The sequence below is a fragment of the Dendrobates tinctorius genome, unplaced genomic scaffold (genome assembly GCF_039654945.1).
Source record: "Dendrobates tinctorius isolate UK_male_01 unplaced genomic scaffold, ASM3965494v1 ptg000261l, whole genome shotgun sequence".
NCBI classification, from domain to species: domain Eukaryota; kingdom Metazoa; phylum Chordata; class Amphibia; order Anura; family Dendrobatidae; genus Dendrobates; species Dendrobates tinctorius.
This window is the reverse complement of record NW_027361928.1, coordinates 1,026,096-1,050,908: the sequence shown is the minus strand read 5'-3', so window position 1 is coordinate 1,050,908 and position 24,813 is coordinate 1,026,096. Positions and strand designations below refer to the sequence as shown.

General features: G+C 55.2%; 1 protein-coding gene across 1 annotated transcript; it reads left to right on the top strand.

Annotated features, from left to right (window-relative positions):
- Window positions 1-39: 39 nt before the first annotated feature.
- Window positions 40-23,155, top strand: LOC141069390 (acylamino-acid-releasing enzyme-like). The gene is made up of 22 exons (XM_073558891.1): window positions 40-297; window positions 713-833; window positions 2,639-2,765; window positions 3,259-3,349; window positions 3,419-3,494; window positions 3,635-3,780; window positions 4,278-4,415; window positions 4,487-4,578; window positions 4,671-4,711; window positions 6,969-7,090; window positions 7,760-7,820; window positions 7,891-7,988; window positions 8,090-8,144; window positions 8,931-9,019; window positions 18,179-18,317; window positions 18,644-18,727; window positions 20,372-20,452; window positions 20,540-20,628; window positions 20,702-20,892; window positions 20,966-21,068; window positions 22,551-22,657; window positions 22,731-23,155. Exons 1-22 carry the CDS (start codon window positions 55-57, stop codon window positions 22,834-22,836), a joined length of 2,400 nt encoding a protein of 799 aa, XP_073414992.1. The 5' UTR covers window positions 40-54; the 3' UTR covers window positions 22,837-23,155.
- Window positions 23,156-24,813: the final 1,658 nt, after the last annotated feature.

Sequence of the window (24,813 nt, the reverse complement as noted above, 5' to 3'; positions counted from 1 at the left end):
CATTCCCTCATCAAATATGGCGGCGGATGCGCTAGAGCTCTGCCCTCAGAAAACATGGCCGCCAGATGTCACGTGACCCAGCGCCTCGGTGACGTCATGGCGCTAGAGGCGAGCGAATCACGTGACTTCCGTCCTGCGCGTATTCCGCCAACTGATGAAACTGTCATGTGTGGCTCCGCCCCCAGAGGTGGGAGAACCAATCAGAGAAATCAGGAAAAGCCACGGAGTCGGGGCGGGGGTGACAGCTGCAGTGCTGCTTCTCCCAGGAGGGCGTGTGTACTGATGGCGGCGGCTCAGGTGAGAGGGCCACAGAGTGAGTGCGGAGCCGAGCTGCTGCCTGAGGCCACACCGAGGACTACGCCTCCCACCTCTTCATCAGTGGACTGCAAGTCCCAGCGACATGGCTCCTCCTGATTGGCTGGCTGCACTCCTCCTCCTGATTGGCTGGCTGCTCTCCTCCTTCTGATTGGCTGGCAGGCTGCTCTCCTCCTCCTGATTGGCTGGCTGCCTGTTTTTCTCCTAATTGGCTGGCTGCCCGCTCTCCTCCTCCTGATTGGCTGGCTGCCCGCTCTCCTCCTCCTGATTGGCTGGCTGCCCGCTCTCCTCCTCCTGATTGGCTGGCTGGCTACCCGCTCTCCTCCTCCTGATTGGCTGCCTGCACTCCTCCTCCTGATTGTTTGCTCCTCTATCACTTCGCCTTCTGTTTTCCCAGGTGGTGCAGGACGTGGCGGCGTTCTACCGTCATCTCTGCCAGTTCCCGTCTCTGTCCAGTGCGTCCATCGGACCTGAGGTCACCACACAGTATGGTGGAAAGTACAGCAACGTGTACACAGGTTAGTCTGCCTCCGGGGGGCGCAATAGTGGCCCTGACCCCACCTACACTCCTGCTGGCTATTGTGGAAAAGAAAGTCCAGCTCACCTGCCTGTCACGTACCCGCTGCTCAGCCCGTGACTTGGGGTGTCGCCTGCAAGGGTTAATCTGTCTCCTCTCAGTCCAGCATTCACCCTCTGTCCTATGCTGCAGTGGGAGCATAAATCACACCCCGACACAGACCACGCACCCCGCTCATACACGCTGCCACCACTCCCCGAACACACGGGCGACGAGTCCCGGAGATGTTACTGCTGTCTGCCAATCACCAGGAGCGCACACTCTAAGGATATGGAGTCTGTACAGCAACAAGGCTCAGACTTATCCGGCTACGCGCACACACTGCGGATTGCTCTGCGGTTTTTCATCTCCACAATGGAGGACATGGCAAACCGCTGCGGATTCCGCAGAAAGAATTCACATGCCATTCTTACTGCGGTTTCAAAACCACAGAAAAACCGCGTGGAAAAATCTGCACCGTCTGCACAGCGGTTTTTTATTCCCATAGGGAATCGTGGTACTGTACACCGCAGCAAAAACTGCTGCAGACCCGCAGCCGCCAAATCCGCAGCGTGTGCACACAGCCTTAAAGTTTTAAGCTTTAATAGAAGAGGTGCAGTGCTTACCATATAGAATATTAACCTGAGCGGCTGGTCTGGAAATCTGATCCCCAGGTTAAATCTATAAATTAGGCCTTTACACATAGAGAGCTGTCCACAGACTGAGGGACAGCCGAGCTGGTGTGATCCATTCCATATTCATCCCTCGGAGCAGAATACCAGACTGCAAAGTTTAGATATTTCTGTAAGTTTCTCCCTTTTATTTTATAACTGTTTTGCATATTTGTATGTCACTTTTTATTTCCATATTCTTATATCTTTTATTGTAAGCGCTGCACCTTTTCTATTATAAAACTGTAATAAGTCTGAGCCTTGTTGCTGTAAAGACTCCATATCCTTAGAGTGTGCGCTCCTGGTGATTGGCAGACAGCAGTAATATCTCCGGGACTCATCGCCCGTGTGTTCGGTGAGTGGTGGCAGCGTGTATGAGCGGGGTGCGTGGTCTGTGTCGGGGTGTGATTTATGCTCCCACTGCAGCATAGGACAGAGGGTGAATGCTGGACTGAGAGGAGACAGATTAACCCTTGCAGGCGACACCCCGAGTCACGGGCTGAGAAGCGGGTACGTGAGACAGGATAGAATATAAACAGATCATCCTTACGTTACACAGCTGCGTTCTGTCCGCGGTGCGGATATTTGCACCCACATTCTGTATGGAGTTCCCGGGTGCGACCCCTCTCCTGCAGTGATCTCACAGATCCGGGCGGATGGATTTCCGGCTTTTCTGCTCTCTCTGTCGCTGGCCGCTGCACCCCCTATAGATCTGTTGGATCTTTTCTGTTCTGTCCGGGCCGTGTGATTTTCCTGTACACCACACACGAATTGCACGGTGGCTCAGTGGTCAGTACCGGCACACTGGGGTCCAGGATTCGAACCCCTCCCAGCACATCATCTTTAGGGGGTCTGTGTGTTGTCCCCATGTTTCCTTTGGTTCCTCCCACACTCCGAAGGCTGATGGGATTGTAGATTGTGAGCCCCGATGGGGACAGTGATGACGTCTGTACAGCTGCGGTACATGATTGTGTTATTATATAAGTGGGGAACAGTATATTGGCCAACACCGGTGGGTGCAGAGTTGGGGGCGTCCTCTGTGAGTGCTGTCCGCGCAGTGTGGCCCCCTCATGAGAGCCCTGGTTCTTCCCCGTAGAATGGGCACAGAGAGATCTGGATCGTAACGAGCAGGTGAAGTTCTGCCGCCAGTACATCGTCTTCCATGATAATAACACAGTGGTGTACGCCGGAGCGTGCGGGAACAGCAGCGAGATCCGAGGAGAGTAAGTGACGGAGACCGCCGGGGAGGGGAGGCAGAGACCGCCGGGGAGGCAGAGGCCGAGACCACTTGGGTGGGGGTGCAGGGCGAGGGGAGGCAGAGACCGCCGGGGAGGCAGAGGCCGAGACCACTTGGGTGGGGGTGCAGGGCGAGGGGAGGCAGAGACCGCCGGGGAGGCAGAGGCCGAGACCACTTGGGTGGGGGTGCAGGGCGAGGGGAGGCAGAGGCCACATGGGTGGGGGTGAAGGGTTAGGGGAGGCAGAGACCACATGGGTGGGGGTGAAGGGTGAGGGGAGGCAGAGACCGCCAGGGAGGGGGTGCAGGGCGGGAGGGAGCCCAGAGTTGCATGCATTGGAGGCATGGAGGAAGCTGAGCGGAGGTCCGGGGATGATGGCGGAGTGCTGTCCATACCGTGCAGCCTGCAGATGCTGAACAGTCGGACTGTCCTGGGGATCGGCCTGCGTGGTGGTCACCTGTGTCCCTCCGTGTCCCCCCAGACTGCTCAGCAGGGAGTCGCCCTCGGGAGCGCTGAAGGCCGTCCTGCGAGAGACCAAGACCCGGGGCGGGGAGGACGCGCAGTTCCTGGAGGTGAGGAGCAGAGCCGGGGGTGTCTGGTAGGAGCCTCTGAGGTCACTGCGCCTCCTCTACTCATTTCAGGTGTGGGACAGAAACCGGAAGGTGAAAAGCATCAACCTGACAGCGCTGGAGCAACACGGGAAGGTGTACGAGGACGGTGAGTGTGATGGGTGGTGCCTTGCGGTGGGATCCGGTGTGGTGGTGGGTGGTGCCTCGTGGTGGGATCTGGTGTGGTGGTGGTGGGTGGTGCCTCGTGGTGGGGTCCTGGCCCTTACTTCGCCTGTCTTTTCCCTGCAGAGCAGTTCGGGTCTCTGTCCTGGTCGCACTCAGAGACACATCTTCTGTACATCGCCGAGAAGAAGAGACCGAAAACCAAGTCGTTCTTCGATGCCAAAAATCACGCAGCAGAAGAAGAAGAGGACGGCGCCGAGAAAACGGTGAAGGTGAGGGCACCCCGCGCTCTGCACCGCACCCCCTCCCCCGCGTTCTGCACCGCACCCCCTCCCCCGCGTTCTGCACCGCACCCCCTCCCCCACGTTCTGCACCGCACCCCCTCCCCCACGTTCTGCACCGCACCCCCTCCCCCGCTCTGCTCTCGCACGTCTGCGTCCTCTGCTCCCCGCTCTCGCACGTCTGCGTCCTCTGCTCCCCGCTCTCGCACGTCTGCGTCCTCTGCTCCCCGCTCTCGCGCGTCTGCGTCCTCTGCTCCCCGCTCTCGCGCGTCTGCGTCCTCTGCTCCCCGCTCTCGCGCGTCTGCGTCCTCTGCTCCCCGCTCTCGCGCGTCTGCGTCCTCTGCTCCCCGCTCTCGCGCGTCGGCGTCCTCTGCTCCCCGCTCTCGCGCGTCGGCGTCCTCTGCTCCCCGCTCTCGCGCGTCGGCGTCCTCTGCTCCCCGCTCTCGCACGTCGGTGTCGGCCATTACTCTGCGTTCTTCCTTCTGCAGGGAGATCAGTTCGTTCTCCATGAGGACTGGGGCGATTGTCTGGTGGGTAAGAGCGTCCCGGCGCTGTGTGTGCTGGACATCGAGAGCGGCAACATCTCTGTGCTGGAGGGAATCCCCGCTGCCGTCTCCCCGGGTCAGGTGAGCATTAGCCGCCACCATCGTAATACCGCCTGATGCCTGCACGTGACGCTGCTCTCCCCTCCTGCCAGGCCTTCTGGTCACCGGATGACACGGGCGTGCTGTTTGTGGGCTGGTGGCACAGTCCCTACCGCCTCGGCTTAAAGTACTGCGCTAACCGGAGGTAACGGCCTAAGATGCTGCGAGGCTGCCCCCGTAATCACAATTCTAACCACCTCCATAATAACATTACTGACCCCAGATCTCTGCCTCTAGGTCCGCCTTGTTCTTTGTGGACCTGACCGGAGGAAACTGTGGTGAGAACCGACCTCAAACTGTAACCCCCCCACCCCCCAGTGTGCGAGGAGTCCTGTGCAGGGCTTCACACACCGCCTCCTCACCGCGCCCCCTGCCGGTGTTCCCCAAGGCTCTGTCCTCGGACCCCTGCTCTTCTCCATCTACACCTTCCGCCTGGGACAGCTCCTAGAATCCCACGGTTTGCAGTATCGCCTCTAGATCTACCTATCTGGACCCGACCTCGCCTCCGTACTGACCGACATCCCACAATGTCTGTCCGCTGTCTCAGCCTTCTTCTCTGCTTGCTTTCTCAAACTGAACATGGACAAAGCAGAATTCATCATCTTTCCCCATCTCACTCCACCCCTCCACCAGACCGATCCGTCAATGTCAACCGCTGCTCTCTTTCCCCAGTCCCGCACACTCGGTGCCTCGGGGTGATCCTCGACTCTGCGCTCTCTTTCAAACCACATATCCAAGCCCTCGCCTCCTCCTGCTGCCGCAAACTCAAAAATATTTCCCGGATCCGCTCATTCCTCAACCACAAAAACACTAGTGCACGCCCTTATCTCCCGCCTCGACTACTGCAACCTCCTACTCTCTGGCCTCCCCTCTAGCACTCTGGCTCCGCTCCAGTCCATCCTACACTCTGCTGCCCGACTAATCTACCTGTCTCCCCGCTATTCCCCAGCCTCCCCCCTATGCCAGGTCCCTCACTGGCTTCCTATCACCCAGAGGCTCCAATTCAAAACCCTAACCATGACATACAAAGCCGTCCACAACCTGAGTCCTCCTTACATCTGTGACATGGTCTCTAGGTACCTACCCGCACGCAACCTTCGATCGTCCCAAGATCTCCTCCTCTATTCCCCCCTTATCTCTTCTTCCCACAACCACATACAAGACTTCTCCCGTGCTTCCCCCATACTCTGGAACTCCCTGCCGCAACACATCAGACTCTCACCTACCATGGAAACCTTCAAGAAGAACCTGAAGACCGACCTGATCCGACAAGCCTACAGCCTGCAGTGATCCTCGGTCTACTGAACCACAGCACGACCTGCTCTACTATCTCCTACTGTGTCCTCACCCTCCCTGTAGACTGTGAGCCCTCGCGGGCAGGGTCCCCTCTCCTCCTGTACTTGTGTGTCCCTTGTCTTACACACGTTTATTGTACTTGTCTGTGTTTCCCCTTTTCACATGTAAAGCGCCATGGAATAAATGGCGCTATATAAATGTAACTCAGGATATGTAATGTAGGTACACAGTGACTGCACCAGCAGAATAGTGAGTGCAGCTCTGGGGTATAATACAGGATGTAACTCAGGATCAGTAATGTAATGTATGTACACAGTGACTGCACCAGCAGAATAATGAGTGCAGCTCTGGGGTATAATACAGGATGTAACTCAGGATCAGTAATGTATGTACACAGTGACTGTACCAGCAGAATAGTGAGTGCAGCTCTGGAGTATAATACAGGATGTAACTCAGGATCAGTAATGTATGTACACAGTGACTGCACCAGCAGAATAGTGAGTGCAGCTCTGGAGTATAATACAGGATGTAACTCAGGATCAGTAATGTATGTACACAGTGACTGCACCAGCAGAATAGTGAGTGCAGCTCTGGAGTATAATACAGGATGTAACTCAGGATCAGTAATGTAATGTATGTACACAGTGACTGCACCAGCAGAATAGTGAGTGCAGCTCTGGAGTATAATACAGGATGTAACTCAGGATCAGTAATGTAATGTATGTACACAGTGACTGCACCAGCAGAATAGTGAGTGCAGCTCTGGAGTATAATACAGGATGTAACTCAGGATCAGTAATGTATGTACACAGTGACTGCACCAGCAGAATAGTGAGTGCAGCTCTGGAGTATAATACAGGATGTAACTCAGGATCAGTAATGTAATGTATGTACACAGTGACTGCACCAGCAGAATAGTGAGTGCAGCTCTGGGGTATAATACAGGATGTAACTCAGGATCAGTAATGTAATGTATGTACACAGTGACTGCACCAGCAGAATAGTGAGTGCAGCTCTGGGGTATAATACAGGATGTAACTCAGGATCAGTAATGTATGTACACAGTGACTGCACCAGCAGAATAGTGAGTGCAGCTCTGGGGTATAATACAGGAGGTAACTCAGGATCAGTAATGTAATGTATGTACACAGTGACTGCACCAGCAGAATAGTGAGTGCAGCTCTGGGGTACTGTATCTGACTTCTCTTTAAGGCTCCTCTTTCTGCTCCTGTTTTCCAGAGACTCTTTCGTGTGACTGTTCTGCTGTCTTCTCTCCTCGGCTCAGTCCTGACAAGTGTCGCATTGTGTACCTGCAGTGCGAAGCTCTCGGCCCTCACCTGCAGTGCTGCCAGATGCTGATGGTTGGTGTCGCCTCCATGTTCCTGATTTCTGGTGTTTGTTTTGCTGGTTGTGGGGTCGCCGGTTCCTCGTACAGTAATGGTCTTTGTTCCCAGGAGGAGTTAGGAGATAGCAGAGTATCAGGGTGACTGCTCTGAAGACTTAATTCTGCTCATTATTTTTGATTTATATTATTGATTGAAGTCTGGAGCCGCTGCTGCCCCTCACTACGGGGCGGCCTGTATCCCGCGCTCTCACCTGCCGCGGATTGTGAACTGCACCCCGCACAGCACGACGCTCCCCCCACCCCGCACAGCACGACGCTCCCCCCACCCCGCACAGCACGACGCTCCCCCACCCCGCACAGCACGACGCTCCCCCCCCACCCCGCACAGCACGACGCTCCCCCCCCACCCCGCACAGCACGACGCTCCCCCCCCACCCCGCACAGCACGACGCTCCCCCCCCACCCCGCACAGCACGACGCTCCCCCCCCACCCCGCACAGCACGACGCTCCCCCCCCACCCCTCACAGCACGACGCTCCCCTTGCAGTGTCCTTTCCTCACAGTCCCTCGCTCGGTCTTTGGCTAGCTGCCCCCCTTGATGCTTCCTGGGTTGCCCCCCACCGTATGCAGCTCTGCGGCGGTCCACTCTGCCGTAGATTGTAATGGAGTCTCCCATTTATTTCAGTATGACTGGTACACGAAGGTCACCTCCTCTGTGGTGGACGTTGTTCCCAGACCTGCAGATGGTGAGCGACCCCCTGCACCCCGATAACCCCCGCCACCTGTCAGTGCTCTCACAGCCTCCTTTTTCCACAGGGCAGTTTGGGGGCATTTACATGTCACTGCTGGCGCCATCCTGCTGGTCCGCGGACAGTCAGAGGGTCATCATCGACACACTGCTGCGCAGTCGTCAGGTAAAGCACTGCGAGGGGCGCCATACTCCACTGCATGGACAGTGCAGCAGCGGAGCCGAGGGTCTCCACATCTACCTGCTCATGATCCTTCTCTCGCTCAGGTCCTGTTTGTAGTGGACATAATGACTGGGACGGTGACCGCTCTACAGCCCCAGGGTGAGACGCCGCACCATGTGTCTCCGCGCCTTGTTCCTCCGCGTTGTCTCCGCACCTTTTGCTTCCGCGCCTTGTTCCTCCGCGTTGTGTGCCTCCGTGCCTTGTTCCTCCGCTTTGTGTGCCTCTGCGCCTTGTTCCTCCGCTTTGTGTGCCTCCTCGCCTTGTTCCTCCGCGTTGTGTGCCTCCGCGCCTTGTTCCTCCGCGTTGTGTGCCTCCGCGCCTTGTTCCTCCGCGTTGTGTGCCTCCGCGCCTTGTTCCTCCGCGCCTTGTTCCTCCGCGTTGTGTGCCTCCTCGCCTTGTTCCTCCGCGTTGTGTGCCTCCTCGCCTTGTTCTTCCGCGTTGTGTGTCTCCGCGCCTTGTTCCTCCGCTTTGTGTGCCTCCGCTCCTTGTTCCCCCGCGTTGTGTGCCTCCGCTCCTTGTTCCTCCGCGTTGTGTGCCTCCGCGCCTTCTTCCTCCGCTTTGTGTGCCTCTGCGCCTTCTTCCTCCGCTTTGTGTGCCTCTGCGCCTTCTTCCTCCGCTTTGTGTGCCTCTGCGCCTTGTTCCTCCGCTTTGTGTGCCTCTGCGCCTTGTTCCTCCGCTTTGTGTGCCTCCTCGCCTTGTTCCTCCGCTTTGTGTGCCTCTGCGCCTTGTTCCCCCGCGTTGTGTGCCTCCGCGCCTTGTTCCTCCGCGTTGTGTGCCTCCTCGCCTTGTTCCTCCGCTTTGTGTGCCTCCTCGCCTTGTTCCTCTGCGTTGTGTGCCTCCGCGCTGTTTCCAGTTTTGCCCACTGGTGTGCTGCTTGTTCTGCAGATTCGTCTCCCGGCAGCTGGAAGTTAATGGCCATGGATCGCGACCTCCTCGTTGTCAAATTTTCATCTCCTAATTGCCCCCCGACAGTGGTGAGTCCTCGTCTCCTTGCCCTGCTCCTCGCACTGCTCCTGCTCTTTACTCTGCTCCTCGCCCCGCTCTTCACTCTGCTCCTCGCCCCGCTCTTCACTCTGCTCCTCGCCCCGCTCTTCACTCTGCTCCTCGCCCCGCTCTTCACTCTGCTCCTCGCCCCGCTCTTCACTCTGCTCCTCGCCCCGCTCTTCACTCTGCTCCTCGCCCCGCTCTTCATTCTGCTCCTCGCCCCGCTCTTCACTCTGCTCCTCGCCCTGCTCTTTTTTTTTTTTAAATCAGATACGTTTTTATTAATGATAACAATTATAACATATATGACATCAACCAATTGTTCACATATAATCATATATTTTTATGAACAACCCCCCCCCCCCCCGAGACCCCTTCAGTGTCTTCCTCAGTTCTATTCCGATACTCTTTCCCACCTCCATATATAACTGTTTATTATGAACATCATCTATATCATAATACATCCTCCCCACAAATCTAACTCCATTCTACCCATGGCTGCCATATCTAATGAAATACATCGAGTTTATTTCTCTTGGTATAAATACTTTTTTCCAATGAAATTATATGCTCCGCCTGCGCAAGAAAGTCTCGTCTAGTCGGAGGCTCCTCTCTGGTCCAGAACCGAGCGATCAGCTTCCTTGCTATGAACAACAGTCTAGCAATCGCCAGTGTGACCATAGATACCGCTACTAATTCCTCTACATACCCTAATATACAGACCAAAGGGTCTCTGGGGATTACACACCTATATATCAATTCAATCCGAGACAATCTAGGGCAATGCCGCAGCATGTGCAGCATGTCTGCCCGTTCCTGTGGACACTCGGAATCGGACCTCAGACCCATCCTGAACAGTCTATCGGGAGTTCTGTAAGCTCCATGAATCACGTACAGCTGAGACATCCTCCCAGGTTCGCTCATAGAGATGTTAGGCCCATATTCTAGAATAGATTCCCATCTATCGTCCTTTATCTCTCCCAGTTCAGCTTCCCATTTCACTCTAGACTTGATGGGATGTTTGACTAGAAAGGTGAATAATAAATCTCTATACACTTCTGAGATTGCCCCCCTTGTCCCGCTGTTCCCCAAAATGGAGGCCAGCGTGATATCAAACTGGATCTCAATAAGTTTCCTCCGACATTGCGCCCGATACGCATGCTGAATTCTTCTAGAATGATACAAATCTGAATGCGGTAACTGGAATTCTGTCTGCAGCTCCACAAATGGCTTAAGTCTCCCCTGACCCATGAGCTGACCCATCCTTCTGATTCCTGCCTCTCTCCAGGGCCCAAATCCTTCCATTCGCTCGAATTCTTGTACATTTATATTATCCCATACAGGAGAGTATTTGGTAAGGCCTATGACACCCCTAATCTGTTTAACTTTTTCCCAAACCTTATGAATTAGGAGAACAGTAGGAAACCGAGAGCCTAATTTTAAAAACTGCCCCCCTTCCAAACTCTCTCCCAGAGGCCATTTACCAAACAAATATCCCAAAGTACTGGGCGATTGTCCCTGTCCCGTCTCCTCCCCCAATCCTCCAATATGCTGGCATTGTGCTGATAAAAAATATACCCAGGGGTTGGGAAGCGCCAAACCTCCTTTGGCCTCTGCAAAGTTTCTTGTTTAACCTCTTCCCGACCGCCCACAGTAGATAAAGGTTGGCGCTTGCTGGGCTTTGTGCAGCGCCGACGTTTATCTACTGTCGGCGGTTTTGTGCCCCCCGGGACCCCCTCATACCTTATAACGCGGGGATCCCGGTGCACAATGCATGCTGGGACCCCCGACGTCATCGAGACCTGATTGGTTCAGGTCCTGATAACGTCGCGTCACAGCAGCCAATGAGAGAGCTCGCTGGGAAAGCTGCTTGTTTCCCGGCGATCTCCCTCATTATAACACGACTTCTCCTCTGATCTCACGCTGACAGATGAGCAGAGGTGAAGCAGCGTTACAGTGTGACTAGATCGCTGCCTGGCACAGCTGTGTCAGGCAGCGATCTTGTCACACAGTAACGCTGCTTCTCCTCTGATCATCTGTCAGTGTGAGATCAGAGAAGTGAGAGGAGAAGTGGCGTTACTATGAGTCAAAAATACAAAAAATAAAAAACACAAAAATAAAAAAAAAAGTAAAGAAAAAAAAAAAGTAGGCAGGCTAAGGCTATGTCTAGGGTTGGGGCTAGGGTTGGGGCTAGGGTTGGGGCTAGGGTTGGGGGTGTGTTGGGGTTAGGGTTGGAATTCGAATTGGGGGTTTCCACTGTTTAGGTACATCAGGGGCTCTGTAAATGCAATATGACACCCACAGACCATTCCATCAAAGTCTGCATTCCAGAACGTCACTACTTCCCTTCCGAGCCCCACCGTGTGCCCAAACAGTGGTCCCCCCCCACATGTGGGGTACCAGCGTACTCAGGACAAATTGGACAACAACTCTTAGGGTCCAATTTCTCCTGTTACCCTTGTGAAAATAAAAATTGGGAGCTAAAAGATCATTTTTGTGGAAAAAAATTGATTTTTTTATTTTCACGGCTCTACATTATAAACTTTAGTGAAACACTTGGGGGTTCAAAGTGCTCACCTCACATCTAGATAAGTTCCTTGGGAGGTCTAGTTTCCAAAAAGGGGTCACTTGTGGAGGATTTCCACTATTTAGGCACATCAGGGGTTCTGCAAACGCGACATGACACCCGCAGACCATTCCATCAAAGTCTGCATTCCAAAACGTCACTACTTCCCTTCCGATCCCTGACGTGAGCCCAAACAGTAGTTTTCTTCCACATATGGGGTACCAGTGTACTCAGGACAAATTGGACAACAACTTTTGGGGTCCAATTTCTCCTGTTACCCTTGTGAAAATAAAAAATTGGGGGCTAAAAGATCATGTTTGTGGAACAAAAATGATTTTTTATTTTCATGGCTCTACGTTATAAACTTCTGTGAAGCCCTTGGGGGTTCAAAGTGCTCACGACACATCTAGATAAGTTCTTTAAGGGGTCTAGTTTCCAAAATGGGGTCACTTGTGGGGGTCTCCACTGTTTTGGTACATCAGGGGCTCTCCAAATGCGACATGGCGTCCTATCTCAATTCCAGCCAATTCTGCATTGAAAAAGTCAAACGGCGCTGCTTCCTTTCTGAGCTCTGCCGTGTGCTCAAACAGTGGTTTAGCCCCACATACGGGGTATCGGCGTATTTGGGAGAAATTGCACAAAAAATTTTGTGGTTCATTTTCTGTTTTTACACTTGTGAAAATAAAAAAAATGGTTCTGAAGTAAAATGTTTGTGGAAAAAAAGTTAAATGTTTATTTTTTCCTTCCACATTCCATTCATTCATGTGAAGCACCTGAAGGGTTAATAAACTTCTTGAATGTGGTTTTGAGTACATTGAGAGGTGCAGTTTTTAGAATGGTGTCACTTTTGGGTATTTTCTGTCATATTGACCCCCCAAACTCACTTTAAATGTGAGGTGGTCCCTAAAAAAAATGGTGTTGTAAATTTTGTTGTAAAAATGAGAAATCGCTGGTCAACTTTTAACCCTTATAACTTCCAAAAAAAAAAAAATTATGTTTCCAAAATTGTGCAGATGTAAAGTAGACATGTGGGAAATGTTATTTATTAACTATTTTGTGCGATATCACTCTCTGATTTAAGGGCATAAAAATTAAAAGTTTGAAAATTGCAAAATTTTCAAAATTTTTGCCAAATTTCGATTTTTTTTAACATATAAGCGCAGTTCATATCTAAGAAATTTTACCACTATCCTGAAGTACAATATGTCATGAGAAAACAATGTCAGAATCAGCAGGATCCGTTGAAGCGTTCTAGAGTTATGGCCTCATAAAGTGACACTGGTCAGAATTGAAAAAATTGGCCTGGTCACGAAGGCAAAAACAGGCTCAGGCGCGAAAGGGTTAAACCTTGGGCTCCCCCCCCCCCCCCCCCATATTAGTTCGCCAAACAGCGATTTAATTTTGTGGAACCTTCTCTGCGAGATCCAAATTGGAGAACTATGCAGTAGATATAACAGCTGAGGCATCACAATCATTTTTAGAAGGTTCACCCTTCCAATTACCGAAAGATGCAATTTATTCCACGCTGATATTTTGGAACGAATTTTTTGTAGCAAAAGGGCTTAGATTAAGTTCTTCAAACCTCGTCAGAGGAAGGGCGATTTGTATCCCCAAATATTTAAATCCCGAAACCACCTTGAATTTTGCAGACCTTCCCACCTCCCCCATATCCCCATCTACCTCATCAATGGGCATTATGCACGATTTGTCCCAATTGATTTTGAGTCCGGAAAATTCCCCAAATTCCTCAATTAATGCCACCGCGTTATCCAGATTCTCTCCTGAGTCCTCCAAAAATAACAAAATATCGTCGGCATACAAAGACACCCTCTCCTCCTTCACTCCATAGACAAATCCTTTTATCTCTTGTGCATCCCTTATTTTAGTGGCCAGAGGCTCCACGGCGAGGGCAAACAGCAACGGAGACAATGGGCATCCCTGCCTCGTACCCCTATGTAATGAGAAACTATCAGATAATTCATTATTCACTCTAATTTTTGCCGTTGGAGAGGAGTATAGCAACCCCACCCACGATATAAACCTGGGCCCGAACCCAAGGCCCATCAAAACCGACCACAAGTACTTCCATTCCACACAATCGAAGGCCTTATGGGCATCCAAAGACACGACTACTCTCTTTCCAGCATTTTCGGCTGGAATTTGCATATTTAAATATAGCCTCCTTAAATTGATTGCTGTAGATTTATTGGGCATAAATCCCGATTGATCTGGGTGGATTACTTTATCAATCACGTGGGTCAGTCTGTTGGCCAAGGCCTTCGCCAGAATCTTTACATCCGCCGTAAGGAGTGAGATTGGTCTGTAGGACTCCGGATTCAATGGGTCCTTCTCAGCTTTAGGAATGACCACCACAATGGCCTCTCTCATAGATGTAGGTAACATTCCCCTCTCCAACGACTCATTAAATACCTTCTCCAATTTGGTTATTACTTCTTCATTAAAAATGTTATACACCTCTGCCGGAATGCCATCCCCCCCCAGGGCCTTACTACCCGCCATGTCCGCCAGTGCCACCCTCAACTCCTCCGCTGCCAGCGGCCTATCCATCCATTCTCTGTCTTCATCCCCTAGTCTAGGAAGCTTAGTCGCCCTCAGATACCTGTCCATCTCCTCCTTACCTTTATGTATCTTTGAGGAGTAGAGCTCACTATAAAATTGTTTAAATACTTCCACAATCTGATCCCCCTGTGTAACCACATTACCTTCCTTAGATTTAATTGCATACACATGTGAGGATCCCGTTGTGCTGAAGCTATCACTGAGGGCAGGTGCCCCACTTTTTCACCCTCCGCATAGAAGGCCTCGTTCTGAAATGCCCGCCATCTCCGCCTTACGGATGTGAAGTTTATTAACCTCCGACTGGGCCGCTCTCATGCGGGTCTGCGTGGCTTCAGTACACTGCGCACCCAATGCCTCCTCCGCCGCCCTTAATTCCTCCATCACTGCTTTGTCTAGACTTTGAGACCTAGTCTTATATCGAGACACTTCTGTGAATAAAATCCCTCTCAAGAACACCTTCATAGTATCCCAGACTACATGACCCTCTGCACTACCTTCCTTTATCCTAAAGAATTCCCCCAGCTCCTCTCCTATCTTTCCCATATCCAGCAACCGTAACCAAAAGGGGTGAATTCTCCATCCCAAACCTGCCAACCTCCCCCGTTCTCCCAATTGTAGAGATATCACCAGTGGACAATGATCCGATAGGACTCTGGGCAAATATTCCACTTCCTGTACCAAGTTATCCATCCCCTCATTTCCCAAAGCCACATCAATGCGAGACCGGGATCCGTACGTCGCCGAGTAGCACGAGTAAGTGTAGTTCTCCATATTCCGAACTCTCCACAAGTCTATCCAACCAATTTCCCTCATGTAGTTTCCAGAAGGTGTCACGTTCCCTCCCTCTCTGCTCCCCGCATGTTTACCCTTATCCCCTATTACAAGCAACGGGGCCCCAGTCCATTTCCCGGATAAGTCCAGAATTTCCTGTATCTTTTTTCCAGAAAATGGTGGAGGGATATACAAAGACACAATACATAATAGTCTATTCAATACCCTACATACAATGAACACGTACTGCCCATCCTTGTCTATTGTAGCCTCCACTTCTTCATATGGAGTAGAAGTGTGGATCAGCACTCCCCAGGCATAGGCTGAGTACGTCGAGTGATAAGCCTTCCTCACCCACCTTTTTTGTATCATAGCTACTTTGTCTTCTACCAGATGTGTTTCTTGGACGCAAATCACTGAGGGCCTCAGCTTCAGCAGATATTGTAAAATTGCGGCCCGTTTTGAGACGTTAGCGAGACCCCTAACGTTCCAGCTTAGAATTTTAATTCTACCCCCCATGATATGTTACAATACCAAACGTTTGACTCATTATACCTGAAATCTCGGTCCCCCCCCCCCATCCGCAAACCGTTACAGCCGAGCGATCACCTCCATCCGTCTTTGATATGCCGCGCTCGCCCTTGCCGCCTCCTCTGCAGCCTCGGCGCCATCTTGGGCCTGAGCGCTTCCCGACGCCGCCAGCTCCTTCTTTCTCCTGCGCGTCATCCTCGTGCGGGACTCCTCTCCACCAGACCGTCCTCCACTCACTGCTACTCCCCGGATCTCTGCACACTCCTTGGAGCAATTTCAGCGTTCGGCGGCGCCTCAGGTATCCTTAGTAAGGGAGATTGTGGCAGGAGAGCTCCACTGCACGTCCTCTCACATCATGCGCCAGGCCACGCCCCGCCCTGCTCTTCACTCTGCTCCTTGCCCTGCTCTTCACTCTGCTCCTCGCCCTGCTCTTCACTCTGCTCCTCGCCCTGCGCTTCACTCTGCTCCTCGCCCTGCGCTTCACTCTGCTCCTCGCCCTGCGCTTCACTCTGCTCCTCGCCCTGCGCTTCACTCTGCTCCTCGCCCTGCGCTTCACTCTGCTCCTCGCCCTGCGCTTCACTCTGCTCCTCGCCCTGCGCTTCACTCTGCTCCTCGCCCTGCGCTTCACTCTGCTCCTCGCCCTGCGCTTCACTCTGCTCCTCGCCCTGCGCTTCACTCTGCTCCTCGCCCTGCGCTTCACTCTGCTCCTCGCCCTGCGCTTCACTCTGCTCCTCGCCCTGCGCTTCACTCTGCTCCTCGCCCTGCGCTTCACTCTGCTCCTCGCCCTGCGCTTCACTCTGCTCCTCGCCCTGCGCTTCACTCTGCTCCTCGCCCTGCGCTTCACTCTGCTCCTCGCCCTGCGCTTCACTCTGCTCCTCGCCCTGCGCTTCACTCTGCTCCTCGCCCTGCGCTTCACTCTGCTCCTCGCCCTGCGCTTAACTCTGCTCCTCGCCCTGCGCTTAACTCTGCTCCTCGCCCTGCGCTTAACTCTGCTCCTCGCCCTGCTCTTTACTCTTCACTCTGCTCCTCGCCCTGCCCTTTACTCTGCTCCTCACCCTGCTCTTCACTCTTCTCCTCGCCCTGCTCTTTACTCCTGCTTCTGCTCCTCGCCCTGCTCTTTACTCCTGCTTCTTGCTCTGCTTCAGCTCCTCTCCTGCTCTTTACTCTTCACTCTGCTCTTCACTCTGCTCCCCGCCCCGCTCTTCACTCTGCTCCCCGCCCCGCTCTTCACTCTGCTCCCCGCCCCGCTCTTCACTCTGCTCCCCGCCCCGCTCTTCACTCTGCTCCCCGCCCCGCTCTTCACTCTGCTCCCCGCCCCGCTCTTCACTCTGCTCCCCGCCCCGCTCTTCACTCTGCTCCCCGCCCCGCTCTTCACTCTGCTCCTCGCCCCGCTCTTCACTCTGCTCCTCGCCCCGCTCTTCACTCTGCTCCTCGCCCCGCTCTTCACTCTGCTCCTCGCCCCGCTCTTCACTCTGCTCCTCGCCCCGCTCTTCACTCTGCTCCTCGCCCCGCTCTTCACTCTGCTCCTCGCCCCGCTCTTCACTCTGCTCCTCGCCCCGCTCTTCACTCTGCTCCTCGCCCCGCTCTTCACTCTGCTCCTCGCCCCGCTCTTCACTCTGCTCCTCGCCCCGCTCTTCACTCTGCTCCTCGCCCCGCTCTTCACTCTGCTCCTCGCCCCGCTCTTCACTCTGCTCCTCGCCCCGCTCTTCACTCTGCTCCTCGCCCCGCTCTTCACTCTGCTCCTCGCCCCGCTCTTCACTCTGCTCCTCGCCCCGCTCTTCACTCTGCTCCTCGCCCCGCTCTTCACTCTGCTCCTCGCCCCGCTCTTCACTCTGCTCCTCGCCCCGCTCTTCACTCTGCTCCTCGCCCCGCTCTTCACTCTGCTCCTCGCCCCGCTCTTCACTCTGCTCCTCGCCCCGCTCTTCACTCTGCTCCTCGCCCCGCTCTTCACTCTGCTCCTCGCCCCGCTCTTCACTCTGCTCCTCGCCCCGCTCTTCACTCTGCTCCTCGCCCCGCTCTTCACTCTGCTCCTCGCCCCGCTCTTCACTCTGCTCCTCGCCCCGCTCTTCACTCTGCTCCTCGCCCCGCTCTTCACTCTGCTCCTCGCCCCGCTCTTCACTCTGCTCCTCGCCCCGCTCTTCACTCTGCTCCTCGCCCCGCTCTTCACTCTGCTCCTCGCCCCGCTCTTCACTCTGCTCCTCGCCCCGCTCTTCACTCTGCTCCTCGCCCCGCTCTTCACTCTGCTCCTCGCCCCGCTCTTCACTCTGCTCCTCGCCCCGCTCTTCACTCTGCTCCTCGCCCCGCTCTTCACTCTGCTCCTCGCCCCGCTCTTCACTCTGCTCCTCGCCCCGCTCTTCACTCTGCTCCTCGCCCCGCTCTTCACTCTGCTCCTCGCCCCGCTCTTCACTCTGCTCCTCGCCCCGCTCTTCACTCTGCTCCTCGCCCCGCTCTTCACTCTGCTCCTCGCCCCGCTCTTCACTCTGCTCCTCGCCCCGCTCTTCACTCTGCTCCTCGCCCCGCTCTTCACTCTGCTCCTCGCCCCGCTCTTTACTCCTGCTTCTTGCTCTGCTTCTGCTCCTCGCCCTACTCTTAACTTTGCTCCTCGCCCTGCTCTTTGCTCCTGCTTCTTGCTCTGCTCCTCGCCCTGCTCTTTGCTCCTCGCCCTGCTTTTGCTTACTTATGATATTTCTCCTCTCTGCAGAAAGTGGGGTTCCTGCCGCCGCCCGGTAGCGAGGCGGACATCGCGTGGGTTTCTTTAGAGGAGGAGAACAGTATCGCTGACATAGGCTGGAGCTACAAGAGCCATCAGCCCCCGCCGGAGGAGGAAAACCCCCAGTATCGTATGTAGCTGGGCAATGGGGTGGTCCTGCTCACAGCTGGGGTCTTGTCACAGTGTATCAGGAGAGCAGACACCCAGTGTGATCAGCTCATTGAGGAAAGTGAGATTGGACACATTGTAACAAACCTTCAGCTGTAGAGCGGTGGCACTGGGTGTTCTCTGCAGACACTGGGGCCGGGATCTGCCCCCTCCATTAGGAGACATTTCTTTGCGACTTTGTGTTGTGCAAAAATGTAGAAACATCTGAAGGGGTTTTCCTCCAGAATTGTGGCGGCCCCCCCAAGTGTCTGCGAGGGCTCACCGGGGTCTTCTCCTCCTGTCTTGTAGCCGGACTGGACTTTGAATCCATCCTTCTGAAGCCACAGACCGGCCCCCTGGACCATCGCCATCCTCTGGTGGTCTACCCTCATGGTGAGTTCTTGGTGGTCTACACGTTTTGGTCCCAGTCCAGGGTGATCCTTTCACTCTAGGGGGTTTGTACTATTTGGGGTTCCTGGTCCCTGTTTCATACTTTTTTTTTTCTCCCTTCAGGGGTCCACCCTCATTACCTGGGTCCTCTCCCCTCGGGGGGAGCAGCCTCTGTATCTGGGGGTCTCTGTTTCACGCTGTCTCCTCCCTACAGGGGTCCACCCTCATTACCTGGGTCCTCTCCCCTCGGGGGAGCAGCCTCTGTATCTGGGGGTCTCTGTCTCACGCTGTCTTCTCCCTACAGGGGTCCACCCTCATTACCTGGGTCCTCTCCCCTCGGGGGAGCAGCCTCTGTATCTGGGGGTCTGTCTCATGCTGTCTTCTCCCTTCAGGGGTCCACCCTCATTACCTGGGTCCTCTCCCCTCGGGGGGAGCAGCCTCTGTATCTGGGGGTCTCTGTTTCACGCTGTCTCCTCCCTACAGGGGTCCACCCTCATTACCTGGGTCCTCTCCCCTCGGGGGAGCAGCCTCTGTATCTGGGGGTCTCTGTCTCACGCTGTCTTCTCCCTACAGGGGTCCACCCTCATTACCTGGGTCCTCTCCCCTCGGGGGAGCAGCCTCTGTATCTGGGGGTCTGTCTCATGCTGTCTTCTCCCTTCAGGGGTCCACCCTCATTACCTGGGTCCTCTCCCCTCGGGGGGAGCAGCCTCTGTATCTGGGGGTCTCTGTTTCACGCTGTCTCCTCCCTACAGGGGTCCACCCTCATTACCTGGGTCCTCTCCCCTCGGGGGAGCAGCCTCTGTATCTGGGGGTCTCTGTCTCACGCTGTCTTCTCCCTACAGGGGTCCACCCTCATTACCTGGGTCCTCTCCCCTCGGGGGAGCAGCCTCTGTATCTGGAGGTCTCTGTCTCACGCTGTCTTCTCCCTACAGGGGTCCACCCTCATTACCTGGGTCCTCTCCCCTCGGGGGAGCAGCCTCTGTATCTGGGGGTCTGTCTCATGCTGTCTTCTCCCTACAGGGGTCCACCCTCATTAACTGGGTCCTCTCCCCTCGGGGGAGCAGCCTCTGTATCTGGGGGTCTGTCTCATGCTGTCTTCTCCCTACAGGGGTCCACCCTCATTAACTGGGTCATCTCCCCTCGCGGGAGCAGCCTCTGTATCTGGGGGTCTCTGTCTCACGTTGTCTTCTCCCTACAGGGGTCCACCCTCATTACCTGGGTCCTCTCCCCTCGGGGGAGCAGCCTCTGTATCTGGGGGTCTCTGTCTCACGTTGTCTTCTCCCTACAGGGGTCCACCCTCATTACCTGGGTCCTCTCCCCTCGGGGGAGCAGCCTCTGTATCTGGGGGTCTCTGTCTCACGTTGTCTTCTCCCTACAGGGGTCCACCCTCATTACCTGGGTCCTCTCCCCTCGGGGGAGCAGCCTCTGTATCTGGGGGTCTCTGTCTCACGCTGTCTTCTCCCTACAGGGGTCCACCCTCATTACCTGGGTCCTCTCCCCTCGGGAGCAGCCTCTGTATCTGGGGGTCTCTGTTTCACGCTGTCTTCTCCCTACAGGGGGTCTACCCTCATTACCTGGGTCCTCTCCCCTCAGGGGAGCAGCCTCTGTATCTGGGGGTCTCTGTCTCATGCTGTCTTCTCCCTACAGGGGGTCCACAGCTCACTTTCGTCAGTGAGTGGATTCTGATCCCGGCCATGCTGTGTAAGATGGGCTTCGCTGTGCTGCTAGGTGAGAGGGGGCCGGTGTGGGTCTGTTCTGCCTCCTACGTGTCCCGCAGCCCCCCGCTGACCTTTCCCTTCTGTCTGTGCGTTGCAGTGAATTACAGGGGGTCTTTAGGCTTTGGACAGGATAGTGTCATGTCGATCCTGGGGAAGGTGGGAGATCAGGATGTGAAGGACGTGCAGGTAGGGGGTCTTCCTGGTGGGATAGGAGGGTGCTCTATATTAAGCCTTCCTGATCACAGCGCATCTCCCCCAGACGGCGGTGCTGCAGGTCCTACAGTCCGAGCCCATTCATCCCCACAAGGTGGCGCTGTGCGGCGGTTCACATGGAGGTTTCCTTTCCTGCCATCTGATTGGACAGTACCCGGACTTCTACAAAGCCTGCGTGGTCCGGAACCCAGTGACCAACATCCCTGCAATGATCGGATCTACGGACATACCAGACTGGTGAGCGCTGCTCCGCTTGTCCAGAACCTCACATAGTTCTGCTTGTGAATGAAGCCCGGCGTTTGCCTTCCAGGTGTTACGTGGAGTCCGGCCTGGCCTTCTCCTACGAGGCGCTCCCACAGGCCCAGCACTGGGGAGACATGTTGAATAAATCCCCCATAATTTACGTCTCTAAGGTACATGATGAGTTTAGTATCTGAGCAGAAGTGTGTGCCCCGGAGCTGCTCTTCCCAAACCGCTGTGCAGTGTCAGAGATTTCTGCTCTTCTGTCTCAGATCTCGGGTCGTTAGTGGGTTGGAATGTTGGGGGCTACGGTCCTGAGGACCCGGTCTGGTGTTGAAGCCATGTTCCTCTAGTCTACATAGGTGGGGGCCTCATCTGCCCGGAAAGGCTCTTATGTACAGATGGGGGGGTCTCATGTGACGGGACGGGCTCTTATGTACAGATGGGGGGGTATCGTAACGGGACGGGCTCTTATGTACAGGCGGGGGGTGTCATGTGACGGGACGGGCTCTTATGTACAGGCTGGGGGTCTCATGTGACGGGCTCTTATGTACAGGCGGGGGGTGTCATGTGACAGGCTCTTATGTACAGGCAGGTGGTCTCATGTGACGGGACGGGCTCTTATGTACAGGCGGGGGGTCTCATGTGACGGGACGGGCTCTTATGTACAGGCAGGTGGTCTCATGTGACGGGACGGGCTCTTATGTACAGGCAGGTGGTCTCATGTGACGGGACGGGCTCTTATGTACAGGCAGGTGGTCTCATGTGACGGGACGGGCTCTTATGTACAGGCGGGGGGTCTCATGTGACGGGACAGGCTCTTATGTACAGATGGGGGGGGTCTCGTGTGACTGGACTGGCTCTTATGTACATGCAGGGGGTCTCGTGTGACAGGGCGGGCTCTTATGTACAGATGGGGGGTCTCGTGTGACAGGGCGGGCTCTTATGTACAGGCGGGGGGTCTCGTGTGACGGGGGGCTCTTATGTACAGGCGGGGGGTCTTGTGTGACGGGACAGGCTCTTAGGTACATGCAGGGGGTCTCGTGACGGGACGGGCTCTTATGTACATGCAGGGGGTCTCATGTGACGGGACGGGTTCTTATGTACAGGCAGGGGGTCTCGTGACGGGACGGGCTCTTATGTACAGGCAGGGGGTCTCGTGTGACGGGACGGGCTCTTATGTACAGGCAGGGGGTGTCGTGTAACGGGACGGGCTCTTATGTACAGATGGGGGGGTCTCGTGTGACGGGACGGGCTCTTATGTACATGCAGGGGGTCTCGTGTGACGGGACGTGTTCTTATGTACAGGCGGGGGGTCTCGTGTGACGGGACGGGCTCTTATGTACAGGCAGGGGGTGTCGTGTGACGGGACGGGCTCTTATGTACAGATGGGGGGGTCTCGTGTGACGGGGGGGCTCTTATGTACAGGCAGGGGGTCTCATGTGATGGGGGGGCTCTTCGGTACAGGCAGGGGGCTCTTATGACCAGATGGGGGGCTCTTCTGAACGGGCGGTGGGCTTCCTCTGACTATAGCTGCAGCATTAGGACGTTGCTGTCATGAAAGGCCGGAGCTTTCCTCCTCCACATTGGGGGTCCCGGAGAGCTCAGGTCTTGGGTCTTTTGTGTTTGGTCACTGACCACTGTCCTGCCCTCAGGTGAAGACCCCCGTGCTGTTGATGCTGGGAGCTGAGGACCACAGGGTCCCGAATACTCAGGGCCTGGAGTATTATAAAGCCCTGAGAGCTCACGGGGTGGAGGCGCGGTAGGTATTGCCCCCCACCCTCCATACACTGCTGTAAATACTCTGTGCTGCTCTGACCACTCTTCTCCTGTAGGTTACTCTGGTATCCCGGAAACAACCACTCGTTGGACAAGGTGGACGCGGAATCTGACAGCTTCATGAATATCGCGCTGTGGATCGTGAAGCATCTGGAAGGATGAACCCCCAGTGTCTGTAGGGGGGAGGGGATCGTCCAGCACATTCACAGTTAACATGTTAATTAATGCACTGCCAGAGCAAGCCCCCTATACAAGCCCTGCAACCAGCGACTGCTGCAGAACTACAACTCCCAGCAGGTTTGTACCCTGCAGTGGAAACACGTGATTGTGCTTTGTCAGAGCGTTACCACATGGGGCAAAGGCCAAATCTGATCACTCGTCCTCCACCACACGTCGTCACCTTCAAGCACTTTGCTGTGGTTTTATCTCACTTTGTGTTAATTTTTTCCTAGCTTTTCTACAATAAAATCTTTACAGTGCAGCGCCGCGTCCGATCCATCCCAGCGACGGGGCGTGACAGCCGCGTCCGATCCATCCCAGCGACGGGGCGTGACAGCCGCGTCCGATCCATCCCAGCGACGGGGCGTGACAGCCGCGTCCGATCCATCCCAGCGACGGGGCGTGACAGCCGCGTCCGATCCATCCCAGCGACGGGGGGTGACAGCCGCGTCCGATCCATCCCAGCGACGGGGGGTGACAGCCGCGTCCGATCCATCCCAGCGACGGGGGGTGACAGCCGCGTCCGATCCATCCCAGCGACGGGGCGTGACAGCCGCGTCCGATCCATCCCAGCGACGGGGCGTGACAGCCGCGTCCGATCCATCCCAGCGACGGGGCGTGACAGCCGCGTCCGATCCATCCCAGCGACGGGGCGTGACAGCCGCGTCCGATCCATCCCAGCGACGGGGCGTGACAGCCGCGTCCGATCCGTGACAGCCGCGTCCGATCCATCCCAGCGACGGGGCGTGACAGCCGCGTCCGATCCATCCCAGCGACGGGACGTGACAGCCGCGTCCGATCCGTCCCAGCGACGGGACGTGACAGCCGCGTCCGATCCGTCCGAGCGACAGGGGGGGTTACAGCCGCGTCCGATCCGTCCGAGCGACAGGGGGGGTTACAGCCGCGTCCGATCCGTCCGAGCGACAGGGGGGGTTACAGCCGCGTCCGATCCGTCCGAGCGACGGGGGGTTACAGCCGCGTCCGATCCGTCCGAGCGACAGGGGGGGTTACAGCCGCGTCCGATCCATCCGAGCGACAGGGGGGGGTTACAGCCGCGTCCGATCCATCCGAGCGACGGGGGGTTACAGCCGCGTCCGATCCATCCCAGCGACGGGGGGGTGACAGCCGCGTCCGATCCATCCCAGCGACGGGGGGCGTGACAGCCGCGTCCGATCCATCCCAGCGATGAGAGAGATTTTTTTTTTTGTCCGGCACCCAGAAAGAATTTCGGGTTAAATCAGTGTCTGGAGGATCCGCCAGAGAAAAAAACCTTGCAAGCTCCGTTTTGAAATCTTTGAGGATGGTGACGGACAGCAACTTTTGGCGGATCCTCAAAAAAAACGGATGCAACGGACGGCAATCTGTCACAATCCGCCATTAATGAAAGTCAATGGGGAAAAGAACGGATCCTCAAAAGAAAATTGAGGATCCGTTTTTTTCAAAACCTGGCGGATTGTGACTGATTGTAAAAAACTGAAGTGTGAAAGAGGCCTAACCCGTCAGACGTTCCTGGGCCTTCAAATAGACTCTGTAAGTCAAAAATGCTTCCGGACAGAAACAAAATCACGAGCCATAATTAATAAGGTACGGACAGCAGTGGATGAGCCCACGATGTCCTTGCGAGAAGGCATGTCCTTGCTAGGGTCCCTAATATCATGCATCCCCGCAGTGCAGTGGGCCCAATTCCATTCCAGAAAATTGCAGTGGGCCGTTTTACAAGAAGCAGATAGGCTGCAGGGGCAGATGGAAGGCAGAATATCACTATCATCAGAAGTGATCGATTCCTTAGAGTGGTGGTTGGACGCAAGCAACCTTACCGGCGGGGTTCCATGGTGGGTTATCCCCTCTAAAATAGTCACTACAGACGCTAGTACCTCAAGGTGGGGGGCCCACCTAGAGGAAAATATGGTGCAAGGCCAA

Coding starts and splice junctions, on each gene's coding strand:
- LOC141069390 (XM_073558891.1), top strand. CDS start 55: ATGGCCGCCAGATGTCACGTGACCCAGCGCCTCGGTGACGTCATGGCG. Junction 298..712: donor TACTGATGGCGGCGGCTCAG/GTGAGAGGGCCA, acceptor CTGTTTTCCCAG/GTGGTGCAGGACGTGGCGGC. Junction 4,416..4,486: donor CTGCCGTCTCCCCGGGTCAG/GTGAGCATTAGC, acceptor CCCTCCTGCCAG/GCCTTCTGGTCACCGGATGA.